The sequence below is a fragment of the Manis javanica genome, chromosome 6 (genome assembly GCF_040802235.1).
Source record: "Manis javanica isolate MJ-LG chromosome 6, MJ_LKY, whole genome shotgun sequence".
NCBI lineage: Eukaryota > Metazoa > Chordata > Mammalia > Pholidota > Manidae > Manis > Manis javanica.
In genome coordinates, this window is record NC_133161.1 from 57,424,675 (window position 1) to 57,445,847 (window position 21,173).

Genomic DNA, 21,173 nt, shown 5'->3' on the forward strand with positions numbered 1-21,173 from the left:
TAATACATACACACGTGTAGCTTGTGAACAACCAGTTGGGAGTTCTGACTAGCTGAAAGCAAGAACTAATAGTCTAGGTTAATTATTTCTGGTCAGTGGGTATGTTGAAGGTATGAGTCATTGGAAAGCTCATTGTACGTTCTGGTAAACAATTTCAAAGTATTTCCCAGCTTCTTATGTTCTACATTAATGTTTCTGATTATAAATTTTCCATACTTGAAAAAATTCCATTTGTACTTCCCACTAATGGGAAGTAAATTTTAACTTTATTGTGTGTCCTTAAAACTATTTATTGTCTGTTTATCATATAGTTATTTAAGTAGTATTTCATAAGACACTTGCTGCCCTCTCTACTTTGAAAGGTTTTTGTTCATCTCATCTAAACCAGTCATGCTTTTATACATTTCAATCAAATCTTTTATCAGCCTTTGTCTGTTAGGCAAGAAATTGATCCTGATACTAGTCCCATCCATGGCCTCCTCCCTCCCTCTGGCATATCAGTTCTTCTCTGCCTCTCTAGGCTGTTAAATCATTCTCAGTATGAAAAATCAGGACTAGAAATGGGTTCCAGGTGCTCCTTTATACATGAAGACTTTACCTATTCATAACCATGAAATAAGACTTGAGCAGACAAGATGATCTCATAGAGTCCATGCTTTGATTTATGCATAAGAGCTCTCTTTGATTTCACATAGAAATGCTTTACCCTTACTTTTTCATATACTTGGTTATTTGGTATTTAAGCTTTTGAAGATTAAAGTTAGCAAACTATAAGGATGGTTTATCAATTATGAATGTGTTTTGGCTGTAAATATTAAATAATTTAGATAGGGTTTATTTATTCACATTTACTCAGTAGCCCAAAGGTAGGACGAGAAGATCTGGCACTGTGGCTCAAAATGGATTGGAGAGAAAAAAAAAAATGGATTGGAGACCCAAAAACTTTCCTATTTTCCCACCCAGTATTCTTTAACCATATAGATTACCATACTCATGCTTATGAACTCATGGTTGCAAGGCATCTCATGCTCTTCCTCCAAGCTCACATTCCTATCCCTGGCAGGCAAGAAAAGGAAAGGGTCCATAGGTGGAAAACATGAGCTCTCCTAGAAACCTGCAGCCTGGGCCCCATGACCACTCTTGGCCACACAGGCCTCAGCGGAAATGAGTTTTTTTGGCTGGTCAAAACCCTGCTGCTCTGAACAAAAGTATACTTCTGTTAGTAAGGAAGCTGGGGGAATGGGTATCAGAGAAGTGATTAAGTAGTGCCTGCAGTAGGGTATTTCCAGCACTAAGAAGTGGTAACTGGCAATCCACCTTAAATGGGGGAACCAGAAAAGCTAAAATAGCCTAGAGTATTTAAAGAAAAAGTTAAAGCAGGTCAGTATAGGAGTCAACAATTCATCTTAACCCTGTATCATAATGTAGTTAGAGTTCATGGAGTATAATGGTTAATGTTTATCCTAGTGATCTCTGAGTCATCAAAAAAAGATTTGTCAGGAAAGATAAGATAGTATTTAAGACATTTTACAAAAATTCTCTCTTTAAAAACTTTTGTTCTTTAAGTGTTAACATATTCTTCTCTCTGTAAAATTTTATCTATCTGGAATGCTTGTGGTTGTGAATGTCCTCGATAGCTGCTATTTATTGCCTAATTGGTTTGGTTAAGCTGCAAGTTCTTAAGCCTCTGAAGCAGTGCTAACCTCATCATCTGGTGAGTCTCAGGGCTGCTGCCACGAGGATCACTTCAGGCTTTCTGATGATGCTGACTGAGGCCTGGGCCCTCCAGCAGAGTTGTTTGCTTCCCTCTCTGCTTAGTGCTATCTGCTTTCTGTCTTGTCACAAAGGAGTTGTGAGGCATGGCTATGTTTAAGCAATGTTGCTTCAGCATTATAACAGATTTTACTGTGGAAGATGTTTTGCTTTATCAATCGACAGTGCATATTTTAACTTGTGGAAGACTAGCTAATGTCTCTGATTTTATAGGATAAATCGAATAAAGCATTTTGTTTGTTTTTAGGATGAATGAATATCTTTCCATGGAAGGTGCTCTGGTGCCTAAACAGATTTCTTACTTAATAAAGTGGATGACAAGATTTTGTATAAAAGCTAGTTGTTGCCCAGCAGTGAAGATAGGTTCCATGGGGTTAGTCAGCTGTACCATCAGTTTTTTTCTCTGAAACAGTAGTTCATATTAATAGCCATGTTCCTAGCAAAATGCCTTTTAGTTTTATCTTTGGTTACACCACAAAAATAGATTATTTTTATGTGCTCTGATTCCCACAAAAGGCCCATTATGGGGGAGATTTTGAACATGTCTCAGGCATTTTTGGAAAAAATATTTGAACATGAAAATGTGATTGTTGTAAAGTCTACTGAATATATCATATTCTGTTGATTTGTGGACCATATGGATGTCTGATCTAATATTCTACTTTTGAGGCAAAAGAATTACATAAATTAGTAAGTCTTCAGCCTAACACTAAGCACCAGTAATTCCCCAGCTTTTAGTATGTCCCAGAATTACCAGTAATAATGCCAGGTACATGGACCATATCCTGAGAAGTCTGAGTTGAAAAGGTGTGGGATGGAGGTATTGATCTGAATTTTTAACAAGTTCTCAGATGCACACCAGCATTTGAGCACAACTGCCATAGACCTTCATTCCTGATGAAATTATTAAATATTTAGCATCTGAGGTTTAATTTCACCTACGTTTTTCTCACCATTATACTACCTTCATTCTAAAAGTTAATTCTTAACACTTTAACATGAAAAGAAACACAGTCATTATTTGTTTGCAGAATGAGCATGACAGTTTCAAAATGAGTGCTACTTTTAAAACACTTCTTAAGTCTTTTGAATATTTTGACTACCTTGATTACACAGAATAATGGTATAACGTTGTTCAAAGGTGATATTTGTAAAGCTCTATTAGGTACAGTTGGTAGGATAATACTAAATATTCTTAGGAAGGAAAAGCAAATGCTGAAATTAAAATTAAAATTATGAAAATGGGCAAAATTTTGTTTGGGAATAAGGAAGTAAACTTGAAAAACTCACAGCAAGAACTGTTAGGAGTAGATAAGTAGGTAAGTAAGCAGATTGGTCTAAATAAGTCTTGACAGCATCATCCCAGTCAAATAAATATTTACCCTTAGAATTTTTGTGTACAAAAATTTCATAAGCCTCTTCAGCAGCCCATTCTAATTTTTAATTACCCTATAATAATAATTTTCACACTTTTGGTTTTTCATAATACCCTGATGCAATTGCATGTATGTCTGTTCAATTGAAGAGTTTGGTACATTTCACTGGTAAAGGTGATAATTTAACTAATAGAATTGCAGACCCACATCTAGTAAGTAGTTTTAAACATGTGGAGAATTTAAAACACTTAAATTGCACCAATTTTTAAGAATTAAGATACTTAAACCTTTGTATATGTCCTATGACTTTTCCCACAGAATAAGTATATATATATTGTCTTGATGTCGACTCTCAGAAGAAAATTCCACTCTGAGTTCATTGTCCTGTATCTTAAATCTTTGTGGGCTTGAATAATCCCAATTGAATAAATCTTTTGTACTAGAGGATGGTCAGTTCTTTTTAACTATTTGGATCCATGACTTATCTCCTATATATATATATATATATGTAATTTTTTTAATATACTTTTATTATTAGGTTGTCACTGATATACAATCTTATGAAGGTTTCACATGAGCAACATTGTGGTTACTACATTCACCCATATTATCAAATCCCCCATACACACGTCATTGCAGTCACTGTCCATCAGCATAGTACGATTCTATAGAGTCACTATTTGTCTTCTCTGTGCTTTACTGCCTTCCCTGTGATGCCCCCTATATTATGTGTGCTAATCATAATGCCCCTTAATCTCCTTCTCCCTCCCTCCTCAGCCCCTTTCCCTTTGGTAACCCCTAGTCCCTTCTTGGAGTCTGTCAGTCTGGTACTGTTTTTATCCTTCAGTTTTGTTTTGTTGTTATACTCTACAAATGAGGGAAATCATTTGGTACTTGTCTTTCTCTGCCTGGTGTATTTCACTGAGCATAATACCCTCTAGTTCCATCCATGTTGTTGTAAATGCTAGAATTTGTTTTCTTCTTATGGCAGAATAATATTTCATTGTGTATATCTACCACATCTTCTTTACCCATTCATCTATTGATGGACACTTAAGTTGCTTCCATATCATGGCTATTGTAAATAGTGCTGCGATATACATAGGGGTGCGTGTGTCTTTTTGAATCTGTGATCTTGTTTTCTTTGGGTAAATTTCTAGGAGTAGAATTCCTGGGTCAAATGGTATTTCTATTTTTAGTTTTTTGAGGAACCTCCATATTGCCTTCCACAATGGTTGAATTAATTTACATTCCCACCAGCAGTGTAGGAGGGTTCCCCTTTCTCCGCATATTCACCAGCATTTATTGTTTCTTGTCTTTTGGGTATTGGCCATCCTGACTGGTGTGAGGTGATATTTCATTGTGGGTTTAATTTGCATTTCCCTGATGATTAGTGATGTGGAGCATCTTTTCATGTGTCTGCTGGCCATATGAATTTCTTCTTTGGAGAAGTGTCTGTTCAGAACCTCTGCTCATTTTTTAATTGGGTTATTTGTTCTTTGGGTATTGAGGCATGTAGTTCTTTATATAGTTTGGATGTTATCCCATTATCAGATATGTCATTTATGAATATATTCTCCCATACTATAGGATGCTATTTTGTTTTACTAATGGTACCCTTTGCTGTTCATTTGATGTAGTCCCACTTGTTCATTTTTGCTTTTGTTTCCCTTGCCCAAGGAGATGTGTTCAGGAAAAAGTTGCTAATGTTTATATTCAAGAGATTTTTGCCTATGTTTTCTTCATGACTTACATTCAGGTCTTTTATCCATTTCGAGTTTACTTTTGTGTATGGGGTTAGACAATAATCCAGTTTCATTCTCTTACATGTAGCTGTCCAGTTTTGCCAACACCAGTTGTTGAAGAGGCTTTCATTTCCCCATTGTGTATCCATGGCTCCTTTATTGTATATTAATTGGTCATATATGTGCGGGTTTATATCTGGGCTCTCTATTCAGTTTCACTGACCGAGGGCCTGTTCTTGTGCCAGTACCAAATTGTCTTGATTACTTTGGTTTTGTAGTAGTGCTTGAAGTCAGGAAGCATAACCACCCCCCCAATACCTCCAGCTTTATTCTTCCTTCTCAGGATTGCTTTAGATATTCAGGGTCTTTTGTGGTTCCATATGAATTTTAGGATTATTTGTTCTGGTTCATTGAAGAATGCCATTGGTATTTTGATAGAGATTGCATTGAATCTGTAGATTGCTTTAGGCAGGATGGCCATTTTGACCATACTAATTCTTCCTATCCATGGGCCTGGGATGTATTTCCATTTATTGGTGTCTTCTTTAATTTCTCTCATGAGTGTCTTGTAGTTTCCAGGGTATAGGTCTTTCACTTCCTTGATTAGGTTTATTCCTAAGTATTTTATTCTTTTTGATGCAATTGTGAATAGAATTGTTTTCCTGATTTCTTTCTGCTAGTTCATCATTATTATATAGGAATGCAACAGGTTTCTGTGTATTAATTTTGTATCCTGCAACTTTGCTGAATTCAAGTATTAGTTCTAGTAGTTAGTTTTGGGGTGGATTCTTTAGGACTTTTTATGTACAATATCATATCATCTGCAAACAGTGACAGTTTAACTTCTTCCTTGCCAATCTGGATGCTTTTTATTTCTTTGTTGTCTGATAGCCATGGCTAGGACCTCCAGTACTATGCTGAATAAAATTGGGGAGAGTGAGCATCCTTGTTTTGTTCCTGATCTTAAAGGAAAAGCTTTGAGCTTCTCGCTGTTAAGTATGATGTTGGCTGAGGGTCATATGCGGCCTTTATTATGTTGAGGTACTTGCCCTCTGTACCCGTTTTGTTGAGAGTTTTTATTATGAATGGATGTTGAATTTGGTCAAATGCTTTTTAAGCATCTATTGAGGTGATCATGTGGTTTTTTTCCTTTGTTTTGTTGATGTGGTGGATAATGTTGATGGATTTTTGAATATTGTACCTTCCTTGCATTCCTGGAATAAATCCTACTTGATCATGATGGTTGATCTTTTTGATGTATTTTTGAATTCAGTTTGCTAATATTTTGTTGAGTATTTTTGCATCTATGTTCATCAAGGACATTGGTCTGTAACTTTCTTTTTTTGTGGTGTCTGTGCCTGGTTTTCGTATTAGAGTGATTTTGGCCTTGTAGAATGAGTTTGGGAGTATTCCTCCTCTTCCATGTTTTGGAAAACTTTAAGGAGGATGGTTATTAGGTCTTCACTAAATGTTTGATAAAATTCAGCAGTGAAACCACCTGGTTTAGGGATTTTGTTCTTAGGTAATTTTTTGATTACCAGTTCAATTTCCTTGCTGGTAATTGGTCTATTCATATTTTCTGTTTCTTCCTGGGTCAGCCTTGGAAGGTTATATTTTTCTAGAAAGTTGTCCATTTCTTCTAGATTATCCAGTTTGCTAACATATAATTTTTCATAGTATTCCCTCATAATTCTTTGTATTTCTGTAGTGTCCATAATGATTTTTCCTTTCTCATTTCTGATTCTGTTTATATGTGTAGACTCTCTTATTTTCTTGATAAGTCTGGCTAGGTATTTATTTATTTTGTTAATTTTCTCAAAGTATCAGCTCCTGCTTTCATTGATTCTTTGTATTGTTTTATTCTCAATTTTATTTATTTTCTGCTCTGATCTTTATTATTTCCCTCTACTGATTTTTGGCCTCATTTGTTCTTCTTTTTCTGTTTTCATTAATTGTGAGTTTAGACTGTTCATATGGGATTGTTCTTCTTTCCTGAGGTAGGCCTGTATTGCAATAAACTTCCTTCTTAGCAAGGCTTTTGCTGTGTCCCACAGATTTTGTGGTGTTGAATTTGTGATGTCATTTGTCTTCATATATTGCTTGATCTCTGTTTTCATTTGGTCATTGATCCATTGATTTTTTAGCAGCATGTTGTTAAGTCTCCATGTGTTTGTGGGCTTTGTTGTTTTCTTTGCATAATTTATTTGTAGTTTTATACCTTTGTGGTCTGAGAAGCTGGTTGGTACAATTTCAAACCTTCTGAATTTACTGAGGCTCTTTTTGTGGCCTAGTATGTGATCTATTCTGGAACATGTTCCATGTGCACTTGAGAAAAATGTGTATCCTGTTGCTTTTGGGAAGAATGTTCTGTAGATGTCTGTTAGGTCTATCTGTTCTAATGTGTTGTTCAGAGCCTCTGTCTCCTTACTTATTTTTTGTGTGGCTGATCTGTTCTTTGGAGTGAGTGTTGTGTTGAAGTCTCCTAAAATGAATGCACTGCATTCTATTTCCCCCTTTAAATCTGTTAGTATTTGTGTCACATACTCCTATATATTTTGTATGGAAAAACATATACACAGAGAGGTATTTGCCATGTCTTAGGTAAAGTTTGTGTAATCTCTGCTTTAATGATTTTGTCTCTGCTTTTGACAATGTTCATGGAATGTTATCTCTGTAGTCTTTCCATGGTTATTTCAGAGCATTTTTTCTCATCTTCCCACCCACTCTAGGGTTCTGATCCTACTGCTTTCTCAGTACTTACCCAAGCCATCACTGGGCAAGTGGGTTTCGTGGATGTGGAATTTTGCACTACCTGTGGAGAAAAGGGAGCAAGTAAGAGATGCTCAGTGTGCAAAATGGTAAGAATGAAGTTCTTTGAAGTTCATTGATATCCAGTTTAGATTTCATCCAAGTTGATATTTGAGTTTTAATATTCTGAAAATATAACGGTTGACATTAGTTTTCTAATAAATTCTAATATAATCAGATATAAAGCATTACATCTAATACTTAAAAGTAATTTTGGAAGAGGACTACAAGATAGATGTAGTTCTGTGCCCTATCTTCTGCCAGATTTTTGCCTGCTCTCGCTTCTGTGCTGACCACACAGAAAAAAGAATATGAATAGACAAACGTGAGAAAATAAAAGATTATCAATGGAGGATGGGAGCTGAAACCTAAAATAGGATGATTCATAAATATGCAATCTTGAATCTTTTAGTTGACTTTAACTGCAGTCTCTTCATAGCTCTTCCTTGTAAAACTACAACTCCCTTCTGACTATGGCCAATTCTTAGGCTCTCTGGACTGTACTAAACACTTCTGCCAGAAGTATTTTCATAAAAGACATAACTGATTGGGTTCTCCTCACATACGACTACCACCCACAGGCAGTTGTCTGTACATTCACTTTACCCTACAGATAACGTTACTTGCCTGTAGTTCTGAAGGTTGACATTCCTCAGCATATTGATAAAACCTATCACATTTTGCCACATGAACTTCTCTACCTTCATCTCCTTGAATCACTTACTTCTCTGAGCCTCAGTTTCTTTATGTGTGCAATGGAGCTAGAGTTGTGGAAATTACTCTAATGTTTGTTAACTATAGCTATATAAAAACACTCCAAAATTCAGTACCTAAACCAATTACTGTTTCTCCCATGTGGTTGTCTGGGCTCAGCTGGGGCATGTCTTCTCCATGTGTCTGTCATCCTTCTTGGACCAGCAGGCCAAGCTAAGCATGTTCTCCTAGTGATGGCAGAGGTAAAAGGGGGCAAGTAGGACCGACCACATGAGATCTCCTGAGGTCTAGCCTTGAAATTGCCATGCTGTCTCATTCCTTTGTCCAAAACAAGTCCCATGTCCATATTTAGTCAGCTCTCCTCTCCTGCAAAGTTATTGCTATTCTTGAATGTATCATTCCATCTCCTCCTCCTGAGTTTTGTACAAGACATTCCCTCCATTTGGAATGCTTCTTTCCTAATTCTCTGTCTGCTGACTCCCTCCTTCCAGAGTGAGTCACCATTTCCTCTGTGCTTCAACTGCTGTTACATCCTGTACTGTATATAAATCATGTTGTTCAGTGTCTCCCTCTCTATGCTGTTCCATCCTGCTCTTTTTCTACCATAGCTTCCTCTGGGACAATAGCTATGTCTCATCATGGTGCAGGACCAGTGCTGGCACATAGTAGGTTCTTAATAAATCATTTAGAGTCTTTGGTAGATTGTTATATATCCATTATTGTTATAAAGTATAAAGTAAAAATACAAATATAAATAATGTACATCCATACATCATGGTTTTAAAATAAAGTATAAAAAACTTGTACAGCATAGTTCTTGGTTTAATGTCATAGTTGGAAAATCATGTAGCCACAGCTCTTGAAATGAAATAAATCTATGATTGCTTTCAGGTGATATATTGTGATCAAACCTGCCAGAAAACACACTGGTTTGCACATAAGAAAATATGTAAGAATCTAAAGGACATTTATGAGAAACAACAGCTGGAAGCTGCCAAAGAAAAGAGTGAAGAGGAAAACAGTATGTATATAAAAACTGAGCTCACACTGCTTCTTATTGAAAAGGGAAACGACAGATTTTGACACAGGGCCCACAGAAACTGAATCTTCTCCAGAGACCAAGGAAACCTGGGGTGACCAATGTGAGAGTCACACTTACATGTGTCCCTAGTTTGAGTCACTGGGATCATGTTTAAAATATGAACAGCTTAGAAGTCACTGGAAAACAAAGAGACATATATAATTCTGAGGAATATAATTTATTCCACATTCTTCATTCTGACTCATGAAAATACCCTGGGGCTCCAAATGAGTATTCACTTAACTTCTGCTCACAAAGGATTTTAAGGTTTTTGAATAAGAAATAATTAAATTTCTCCTAATGGTTACCCAAAGATTTTAAGGTTGGGAGTCTTTAAATATCTTAACTTACAAAACTGTGTGAAATCACAAAGTACATTTGTATAGATTAAACTGCAGATCTAATGAACAGGTGAAATTTCTACAAGCAACCAAGGCAGAAAGTTCCAAAGTATTTTTCCTCTCCCTCCCGCATGAGGTATATGACTCATTTTCACCAAAAACAGGGAGTTGCTCCAACAGTGACTCACATATTAGAGAGGAGCACCACCCCCACTCCTATGCCCCCTGCAGGAGAGTTCATAATATCCTACACTCCGGGGAGTACCCAGAGTTTGAGAAAGTCACTCGGGCGGCTCTGATAGAGCACTGCCACCATTACCTCTCAGGGCACCATGTCCCCTTTACCACTTAGTTGAGAAACACTATTAGTGGGATCGAATGATTTATTTAAAATTAAATTTTATTAAGAAATTGTTGGAGAATAGTCAGGCTTTCTGACTGCCATGCCTTCTCCTGTTTTCTGGACCAAACTTTTGTATCCTGTGTGTTGAGAACAGAGGGAAACAGCTGGACATGTACTCAGCAAGTGGGAGAATAGGATTGTTGGAAGAAGGGGAGTTCCCCATTGTCAAGCATCAGCATACGCCACACACACTAAATGTTACAGACACTCATTAATCCTGGTTTCAGGGCCTGGTTAGGAGCCAGAGGCCTGAGTTCAAATGCTCTTCTGCTTTACTGGTGGTGAAACTTGGAGCAAGTTACTGCACCATTTTCTTCTCAGTTTCCCCATTGTTAAAATAGTGATAATAATCTATCTTGTATGGTTGTTATGAAGATTAAATAATTTAATGCACATAAAACACTTAGAAGAGTGGCACATAGTAGGGACAAAATTATTGTTTTTGTTTTTTTTGTCAGATGGCAAGCTTGATGTCAATTTGAATTGCGTTCCTGAAGAACAGGCAGAGGCTGAAACGGGAATCTCCCAAAAGGATTGCGAACCGAAAGGCTCCGTGGAAGGGGAGAAGGAATCTCTTCAGAGTGCTGCTGGGCTGGAAGACTTACAGGACGTTCCTGCAGGTCCACAGGTATCTGAGGAATAAAAGCCAGAGCAAGTGCCAGCGTGTATGGTCCTCACCCTGGCAGGTAGCTGGAAAACTCCTGTGACTGTGTCCTCCTTTCCGCATGGCAGCTGCATGGCACCATGACAAGATTCCACATTCTGTAGAATAGATGCTTTCAAGCAAAGCTCTGTTTACCATGCCCTAATTTCCTAGTGACCTCTATTCTATAAGTGCACAGATATCCCAAGGGAAACATTTTTATTTCAAAATTTTATTTCAAAATTGTATTTCAAAATTTCAAAAAATTCCCTTTTTAAATCCAGCTTTCTAGCTATTGTTCTCAAAGGAAAATACATTCCCTTAAAGAAGAACTATAGGCTCTATGGAACAAAGGGGCCAGCAGAATAGGTATAGGAGAGAGGAGATTTTCAGAAAGAAAAATTTTATAGCCACTGAGATGGGTAATTAAAAGAATCATAACTTATATGTGAATAAAATGCATATAAATAGCATTTATAGTATGAGGTTCTGCTTACTAAGATGCAGTGAAATGAAGAAAAGTTGTATGGTAAAGGATCTTTGCCATAGTTCAGCTAATTGTAGTTTTACATAGAAATTATTCCGAGTAGTCTGAACTTTATATAGTTCCTGCAGTGACGTTTTAGCTACAGTGTTTGTACCTTCAGAACTCTCCAATCTCCCCACAGGGACTAAGGCATAGCCACAGTGACCTCAGCATGTGCATTAAGAAAGATGTCTCATGAAATTTTTTATTAAATGATGGCTGAACATACTGTGTCCACAATTATTATAAAACCAACTCATGTGCCATATTCCACTTGAAAGGCTTTTATCTTCCCATAAGCTTTTCATGTGTTGCTTCCTATCTAGAAACTGATTTATAGTTGCCACTTGTAGAATGTCCTGGCGTCCATTTTTAGTGTATGCAGTACTGACACAGAGCTCGACTGTGATAGCTGACCATGGTGGTGTGTTTTGGTTTCTTGTGTTGATTGTAAAATAAACTGTGCCTACGAATGTAAACCAACTACCACCTTGTTTCACAGTTGATTGCTCTGAGGGGGTGGCGAATATTAGAGAAAGATTAGACAACTTGAGAAATTTTAGGAGACTTAGCAAATATTGGAGAACAAAATAATATTTTTAGTATGTACAATCAAAAATCAAAATGACTGGAATTCTCACCTCATGTACACACATTCCTTGATCTTCTGGTTCTTCTCTTCCTTACACTCAACTGCTTTCATTTCATCCCCAACACCTGTGTCTTCTGCACACCCTATACCAAACTCCAGTTAGACTTCATGCGAGTAAATTCAGTGTTGGGGTTTGCTGGATAGGAATTCAGCAGACAGCTTTTACCTGAACTTATCATGCCTTCTCTCATGGAGGCATCTCATCTACACACTGATAAACATTCCTCCTTGGCTAGTAAAATATCCTTCCAGGCAGTCCTCTCCCACAGATATGTTTTTTAATTGAGTTCATAGATTTTTAGTTTTTTTGTGTGTTTGTATTACCATCATTCTGTATTATCATTATGGTGCCTGTTTTTGGATCCCATGAAGGATTGTGAAGAAGCAGAAGAAAATAGGAAAATTGAGAGATGTGGCAATGTAGAGGTCATTTCTCCTTCTTTGAAATGAATGCTAATTTGAGTTGGAACTCTAACAGAGCTATAACTGGCATAAACAGTAACTCTCACTGGACAAAAATTGTTGATATCACAATTTTCCATGGATGTATTTCAGAGAAGAGGTGGTCAGAAGAAAGTGGAGTTGGTTCTAATTATAATTTCTTCCTTTGTCATAAATAATCTAAAATAGAAGTTTCCATTGTAACATCAAAACAGGTGGTCATCCTGATCATTCTTTTTTTCTTTAAACCATATTGAATTCTTTTCAATATGCTATCAGGAAAATATTCTCAAACAATAGTCACATTATTTCAGTATGTCTTCTACCTAGAGCTGATGTATTAGGATATTAAATTGGTTACGAATTTACTAGGAAATTTGACTCTGCTTTTTGATTCAATAGGTAATAGCAGCTAACACTGAAAGTTCCTCTATTGTCCCTGAAGTTATCTTGTTTAATATGCACAGCAACCCTGTGAATTAGACTTTAATGTTTTTATCCCCATAGCACAGAAGAGGAAGTCTAACCCAAAAGTGCAAAGCTGGGACTCGGTGAGGTCTGCAGTTTTGACTGCTACATTGCACACTCTTAATATGCTACCTTCACGGTAGTACCTCTGCAGATATAAGATAATAGAGCTCAGAAGACAAGCCATTGTTGTACAGGGTATTACTTTGGCCACTAAAAAGATGGATTTTAGTAATCCGTCATGTATATGAGTTTGCTTGAGTTTTAATATTATTAGACATTGAACTTAATAGAAATTCTTAAAGTAGATATTGTTGCAGCATTTTATTTTCTTGGGATCCCATCTCCTGTGCCTCTCCCCCGGGAGCTGTACACCTTCCAATTCAAGTGGTTTTATGATTGCTGCTAGTAGGTGGTGCCCAGTCAGAGGGCTTCCCAGGGATTTTACATTCCTCAAGCTTAAGAGTGGAGGTGTGTGGTGTGTGTGTGTGTGTGTGTGTGTGTGTGTGTGTGTTTCCCTTGGGACAGTGATAAATGACAGAGTTCCAGAACTGTTGTTGCTGACATGTGGAGGCACCTGGAAGAATGCAGCCATTGAGCAGACACAGGTAAGGGGAGAGGGAGGGACACTGACCTGAGCCCACTGGGCTCTCACACAGTCTACACTGGATTTATGTGGTTTGGTTGCATGAGCAAATACATTTTCCACTTGGATTTCTAGAAAGTAGAACCAAAGAATCCCAATTGATATAACTTATAACAGCTAGAAAACAAATGGAACCAACATTTAAAAGTTAAATATAAATATAGCTAAAAGAAAGCTGAAGGCATATAATCTAAATTTTTGGAATTCATATGCCATCAGGAAGAAAATATAATAGCAATTTAAGTTTTGAATTAGGTTGTAGTTATCATTTTGATTGGAAAGAAAACCACTAACACAAGGTGTTGTGCATCTCTTTATCAGTGTTTATTTTAGAAAAACATTTGCTCAAAATATTACAGAGATTAGTGCATGCTTATGTAAACTGATAATATTAAGGCGTCGTTTTCATAGACAAAAAGCAAGGTATTAATTTAGTAAAAAGCAAATTTCTTCTTTCTCATAATTACTTTGATAGATAAGGAGAAAATCTTTTTTTCTTCAAAATGTTGTTCTAGCAGAGTTTATAGAGCTAATTTTCTATATCCTTTAAAGATCAAGTTTTTGTTTTTTAAATAGATGAAGACATCTTTTTAAATAATTATAATTTGTCTAGATAAATCAGGTAGTGACATAATTGACCATTTCAAGACAATGTAGCTAGCTAGTTCATAAACTCATATAAAGTTACTTAATCCCAGGATGATCCCAAATGGGTAAATGACAATTATTGAACACTTACTTTGAGAAAGTCACTCTACCTAACACTTTACATATATTATCTAACTTAATCCTCAAGAGGCTTTGAGTTAACTATGATTATTATTTTAAAACTTTAAATAATTTAAAAATCAGAGAGCTTTCCTGATTTGTTTGAGTAACATAACTAGGAAGTAGAAGAGCTAAACTAGGTCTGACTCCAAAGCCCCAGCTTTTAGCCACTACCCTCTATGGATCTGTATATTAGTATTTGCAGTTTCCTAGTCACAAGCTCTGATGAATCCTAAAGTCAATATCCCTTGAGCCAGCTTGAGTGGGTCTCCATTGTTTAAAACAAAGAACTTAATTAAAGACACCCTCTCAATGTGTGTTCCATTTTGGTAGAGTTTTAGGTTACTGAAATAAGGATCATATCTTCTGTCTTGTGTTTCTCCCAAATGGTATTTACTACAATTTCACTACTGAATGAAATGATACTCACTTCACTCAGTAGTCAGGACTTCCTTATTGAATAGAAAATACCCAGTAATGAGAAGTGCATTTGAAAGCAAATCTGTTTCTTCATACGAATGAAACAAATTTCCATTCGCTCTCTAAAAAGGAGATTAAGTAAAATCTATTAGCCATGTTTTTGTAATGAAGTTTTCATCCTTTTCAGTGATTGTGGGGTTAAAAATAAAGTACCAGCCCAGATGTGGAAGCGCCCGTCCCAATTGGTCCTTCTCTAGGCCGTGGCGGAAGAAAGGACCGGAGGGGCTAGTGGCGACTAAAAAAAAAAATTTTTTTTTTTGGATGCTGTCTTCACTAAATGAACTGGCTGAGAAGCAGTCAAGGAGAGAAGAGGGATGGAGAGATGAGATGTGTTTACTGATTTGTATAGCAATTCCAGGATGTTCTCTAACAGTCATGTATGGCAATTATTCAAGGGCATTTAAGCAAATAGAAAAATTCCTATCTCATGAGTGAAGGCATAGTTTTATCACTTTACCCAAACTCAACATAAACTGAGAACTTGGGAGTCATATTCTTGATCAAGTTGGAGCATTGCTTCCTTCCATATACAAGCAGAGACTCAAAGATATGGTGGAAATATCAGAGCTATCAAAACAAAGTGCTACCGCTGCAGCTTGGCCAACCTCAGCCTCAAAGATTAGACACTGGCCTTGAACTTCAATACCTGGAGGCTTCTTCCACTCCAGAAGGCAGCTCGAATAAAAAACCCAAAGCTCCCAACTCAAGTGCAACATCAAGAGTCAACAAATGAAACATCCTATGAAGCTGATGATTTAATTCAAGAAAAACAATGGATAAAACACAAATGAACATTGGGTATTATTAAAAATCCTGTGTTCTAAAAGCTCACTGTAGAGATGGAGCTACAGAGTACAGTTCAAAAGTTCAAATAAAAACAAAAAGAAGTGGGAGAATCTCCCAGGAAACACCGAAGAGACTTGCCCTTGTTAAGTGAGAAGATGCAGGTTTATATTAGGGTCACACCAGGAAGTGGGTAAGCACAGGAAGCATCTCAGCAGCCTCATGGTGGAATGTGATTCACACTACTTAAGTAAAAAGAGGTAATGTTCCTGAAAAATTTTTTTTATAAATAAAAAAATAAAGTACCAGACTACACTTTCTTTTACTATTCCTTTAGTGGTTTACCTGGAGATTGCTGCATCCCATCCTCAATTTACTACAATCTAATTCAGAATTAAAACTGCCTGTTAAACTTAGAGGCCAGTTTAGATCTGGTCCCAAACACACCGTTCCCATGATGAAGCGGATTGTTCTGTGCCCACCTGCTGTTCTCACTCAGTGGGTCTATAGTGCTCAGCTCATGATGAGCAGTTCCAGTCGGTGACAGTCAGGTTCTTAGTTCCCGTGAGGATGGGGGCAGTAGCATGCCCAGAACTGCTGTTTGAGCAGTGACTAGTTCTCTGCTGAACATGGTAAGGCCTTATTCAGGAACCCTTGGGACCACACTGTGACTCGAAGCTTGCCAGACTTCATAAGGCATTTTTTTTCCACAGATAATTACAGCACCATGGATTTTGCTGGGTTATTGTGTTAGTTATCTATTGCTGTGTAACAATTACCCCAAAACTTACCAGCTTAAAGTATCAGTAAGTTTTATCTCACATGGTTTCCGCAGGCCAGAAATCCAGAGGCAGCTTAACTGGGGATTTCTTGCTTGGGGTTTCCCAGGAGGGTGTGGGGAAGCTTTGGTCCGGGCTGAGGTCATCAGGTCATCTGAAGGTTTCCCCGGGTCTGGAGGATATGCTCGCAAGATGGCTCCTCATGCAGTTGTTGACAGAAGGCTTCATTCCTCTGGCTTTTGGAAGGAATCTCAGTTCCCCACCACCTGGGCCTCTCTCTGAAGGACTGCTTAAATGTCCTCATGACCTGGCAGCTGGCTTCTCACCCTCCATCCAGGAGAGAGAGAACAAGGCAACAAACAGTTCAGTTCTTTCCATGACCAAATTGTGGAGGCCACACTCCATCTCTTTTGCCTTGATATCAGCCACTCACCTTCAAAATCAAAATCTCTGCTTTTTCTTTTCTCTAGCTGTACCTTCTGCCAGGTACCATACCTGAATATTTAGACTGTAGATGTGCAGAATCCTAAGTGTCCACAGGTGAAAGGAGAGTAAATTCTTAGTCACAGTTCACTGTTCTCTCTAGAGCTTTCAATCTCTTGACTATTTTGATTTCAGCCCGATGTCTGTAGTGTATCTGTGTTACAGTGTGATGGTATTTAATTACTATCAGATAAGGGAGAATGTCCCTCTCCTTTTTATTAGCTTTGCATGTAGCAATGCGTTTGAGTTACCTTAATGTCCAGATTTGTGTCTCAGCACCAGGCAAGCTTTTCTGGTTTCTCTTTCCACAAGCAGCAGAGTTCTGGCTAGGCCAATCTCAGATCATGAGCCCGCACCCAGAACTATCAAAGGCCTCCAAAGGAGAGAATAAAAGGCAGTAGACCAGATGCATAACTTGTGACAGCATCACACCATGGAATATTACACAGCAGTGCAAGTGACAGAACTATTGCTACTAGCAGTATGAATGAATTTTACAGTGTTGAGTAAAAGAAGCCAAACATCAAATGATTAAACTTCTGTGATTCCCTTTATATGCCTTTCCAAAAACAGACACAATTTATGGTTAATTAATCAGGACAGTGATTACTTTTGGAGTGGGTCATAACAGGTCATAGGACTGGTGGAAGGAATAGGAGGCATTTAGAATGCTGATAATGGTCAGTTCCTTGATCTAGGATGCGAGTTAAATGAACATGTTTATTTTAAAAAAATTTATTGAACTAAACACTTAGAATTTGTGTTTATTCTGTATGCATGCTTCTTCAACAAAAATAACATAAAGTGTAAGAATTATTTTTCATTCTTGGTGTTTCTGCTTACATTTAAATGTTCCAAATAATATATAAAAATATCTAATATGCTGAACCACAGAAAAGTTTAATACACAACAGACAAACACTAGGATGTAGAAATATCAGGGGCTATCTCAGTGTAACTGTAAGCATTTGAGCAGGTTCTGCACCTTTCTCTTGAAGGTATTTTTCCTCTCTTGTTAGAACTGTGTCCCAGTTCAGAAAGGTAATAGCCATCGCTGATCTCTTTAGGGACCTTACAAAAACAGCATCTTCTGGGTCATCAAACACAGTTCTGCAAAAATAGCAATTATATCAGAAAAAAACCCATTTAGACCAAAATGAATTTTTAAGTAAATAAATGCCTTGTTTTTCTATTATTTGTAGTATAGAACCTCTAACAAAAACTTTTGGGCCCTTCTGACAAATGACTTTCAGGATAAGTAGTGCTAGTTTTTATTATATATATTACTTAAAAAATAGAGTATTTGAACATATTAGGTCTTACACATTCATGTATTCCTGTTTCAAGACCAATGTTAAGTGAGATGATTAAAATATTTGTAGATCCCAAGCATATTAGTATCTTAGGTACATTTTACTGGAAAGTTATTATTTCTCTACATTATGGTATATTTTATAAATGTGCATGGGAATATTTTTCAACACTGAATCCAAACAAAAAATTCCTATGTGTAAAATTTTAAAATAATGATAATTTTTAAATTCATTAATATTCATGAAGTTGAAATATTTTTTATAGTTTAATGAAGTATTTGTTTTTGAAAATGTAAATTCCCATGACTATAAAATGTTAATCCAAATGGCAACTGCTCTCACTGAACATATTTAGGAGAATATTAAACAAGGAAGGTAAAGGCCCTCATTTGTAATTTGCTAATAATTACAAGGAAGCTGGAATTTATATATATATTGAAACAGACTTTCATTTATTTCAGGTTATAATATTAAAAACCTAAATATATCAAATATGAATACATAGCTTGGACTCATCACAGAAAACAACAGTTTTCCCATCATATTTATCAAATATGAATACATAGCTTGAACACATTTATCACAGAAAACATAACAGTTTTTCCTGTTTATTTAAGAGTTAGTCATTTTTTTAACTTGTTAAAACCTATTTTGGAAATGTGGGTAAATTAGGGGCCAATACAATTATAAACAATGATAATAAAAGTAAAAAGTCAAATCACTTACTTGTCTACATTATTTGCAAATGCAAAATCTAAAAAAAAACATTTCTGAATTAGTATATTTCAAATGTTTATTCAGCATTTAAAAACAATGGAACAATGCTGTAAAGGAAAAGTCTAGAGCATAACTTGCTCATTTTGGAACAGTCATTTAGATGAATAGTTCAATCCATCAAAAATGCCTTGATACTAACCCAAAACTGAAATTTTCTCTTATATGTAGTGCCTCAGGTTTTCCTTAGATTTTGAGGTAAATTCTTTAATACAATATGCATCTCAAAACTGAGAACAGTATGCTTAATCAACTTAGTTACCAATGAAATCCAAGTGGGAATTTCTGTAATTAAGATAATTGAAGTCTCGTGCAGAAACTGATCCTATTTTTCAGATAGCACATGCATCTATAAATGCACTAATAAACCAAATGAGGGGAAATATTCAGCACAATTTAAACCATTTGGATTCTTGGCATTAACTTCAAAGAAGTAGAATAAACAAATCCTAGATCACAACAGTCTACATCTTCCCTAGCTTTGGAGCTCAAAGGCTAAGCCTGGATTTCTTATGGTATCTTCCAGACACTGTCATTACTTGGTTTATTCCTCTCCAGAAGGCCTAGTGCCAAGCTACTGATGGAATGTACTAGCACCTGTTAGGCCACCAAAACCCACAATGTGAGCTCTTGCCAATTCACTAGCAGTGGGGGCACACAGCCTTTGCCTTAGGAGAGGAGTTCACAGTATCCGTCCCTTCACAAATGGCTAACCCAAGTCTCCCGTGCCCTTTCTGATCTCTCCAGACTATCCTCTTCTGTATTTTTAACTACAAACAGTATATATTTTTCCCATAATGAATATAAACAAGAAAACAGTAAACGGTGGGATCTTCCTTTGACCTTTTTCAGTTCCCTTTGTCAGATGTATCACTAGTCCAGGTTTTTTATGTGAGCTTCCAGCTTCCTCAGTGCATACACACATGCACTCATGCACATAAAGAGATTTGTTTGCTGACAAAATCCAATTTTGTCTTTACTCTGCATTTTATTACTCCATGATATATATATTCTTAATACTTTATATCATGGAGTAATTCTAAAATGCAATAAATAGTTCATATCCATGAATGTTTAGATTATTTGCACTTTTTGTTCTATTACAAAAAGTGTTTTCATTGAGCAACTTCATACATGTATCTTTGTCCTTGTGTGCAAATGCTTCTGTGGGAGAGAGATGTCAAATTCAATTGCTGTGTTCAATGGTTTGCACCTTTTATAGACTGATAGATACTACCGTATTGCATATGGTCATCCAAGAAAGTTGAACCAGTTTACACTCCCACCAATAATATATAAATTGTGTTCTTTTCTCCCCTCATCTTCACTAACTTTTTTAACTTTTGCCCACCTGCTGGATGAAAATGGTATCCCATTGTTTTATTTTGCACTTACTTACTCACTAGTGAGGCTGATCATTAGACATCACGTTTACTTCTTTCTCTAAATGTCTTGTCCATAGCTTTTGTCACATTTTCTGTTTGGAGTTTTCAAATTGGTTTATAGGAGCCCTTTGATGTAACAGGCACTAACTTTTGCTTATGTATATATTGTTAACGTTTCTTCCAATTGTCTTTTAATTTTTCCCCATATTATATAATGGTTTTCATCTTATGTGGTTCAATCTGTCAACATTTTATTTTAATTGTGTTTTGTGTCAGACTTTGACCTTCTTTACCTAAGGATGATAGAAGTACTTTTTTCTAGTACTTTTCAATTCTTTTACATTTAGATATTTACACTCTCTGGAATTTATTTTTGAATATGATGTCTCCATTACAAAGTAGTCTCAGTTTAGCACTTCGGCCTAGGAGTGCTGCATGTCACAACTCCAGGGGTCCCCAGTCATTGTTTTCTGTATGTGTGGAGCCTACTGGACCTGTACAACGTGGTAGCTCTGCTGGCTGCTGGTTTTGCCTCCATGCGTCCTTCTGACCCTGCACAGCTTTCTCAATTGCCAGCCTTTGTCCAGATTGCACATGGACCTCTGGTACTGAGGCTTCCTACAAAGTAGTATTTGGTACTTGCTTTCCTGGGTGTGCCTGGTGTCATGGCTGCCCAGAGCCAGAGGTGTCTTTGAGGCCTGGCTTCCTGAGCCTTCAATTACCCAGCTCAAAACTTTTAATTTTCTGTTTTCTTTGGATTCTCCCTTGTTGCTTTGTATCTGGATTCACTC

General features: G+C 36.8%; 2 protein-coding genes across 4 annotated transcripts in view; one reads left to right on the forward strand and one right to left on the reverse strand.

The window, feature by feature from the left end:
• Positions 1-12,715, forward strand: part of ANKMY2 (ankyrin repeat and MYND domain containing 2) — a 53,391-nt gene extending 40,676 nt beyond the window's left edge. The window contains exons 8-10 of the mRNA XM_073238744.1: positions 7,624-7,752; positions 9,308-9,437; positions 10,700-12,715. Of these exons, the coding sequence (XP_073094845.1) occupies positions 7,624-7,752; positions 9,308-9,437; positions 10,700-10,884 (444 nt within the window). The 3' untranslated portion in view covers positions 10,885-12,715. The remainder of the gene's footprint in view (positions 1-7,623; positions 7,753-9,307; positions 9,438-10,699) is intronic.
• Positions 12,716-17,042: 4,327 nt separating this feature from the next.
• LRRC72 (leucine rich repeat containing 72) overlaps positions 17,043-21,173 on the reverse strand; it is a 40,749-nt gene continuing 36,618 nt past the window's right edge. For 2 of the 3 annotated variants that reach the window (XM_073238746.1, XM_073238745.1), the window contains exons 8-9: positions 18,950-18,977; positions 17,043-18,020 (exon numbers count right to left, since the gene is read on the reverse strand). In XM_073238746.1, coding sequence (XP_073094847.1) covers positions 17,855-18,020; positions 18,950-18,977 — 194 coding nt within the window. In that variant the 3' untranslated portion in view covers positions 17,043-17,854. The remainder of the gene's footprint in view (positions 18,021-18,949; positions 18,978-21,173) is intronic. The other variant, XM_073238747.1, reaches the window with a different exon arrangement.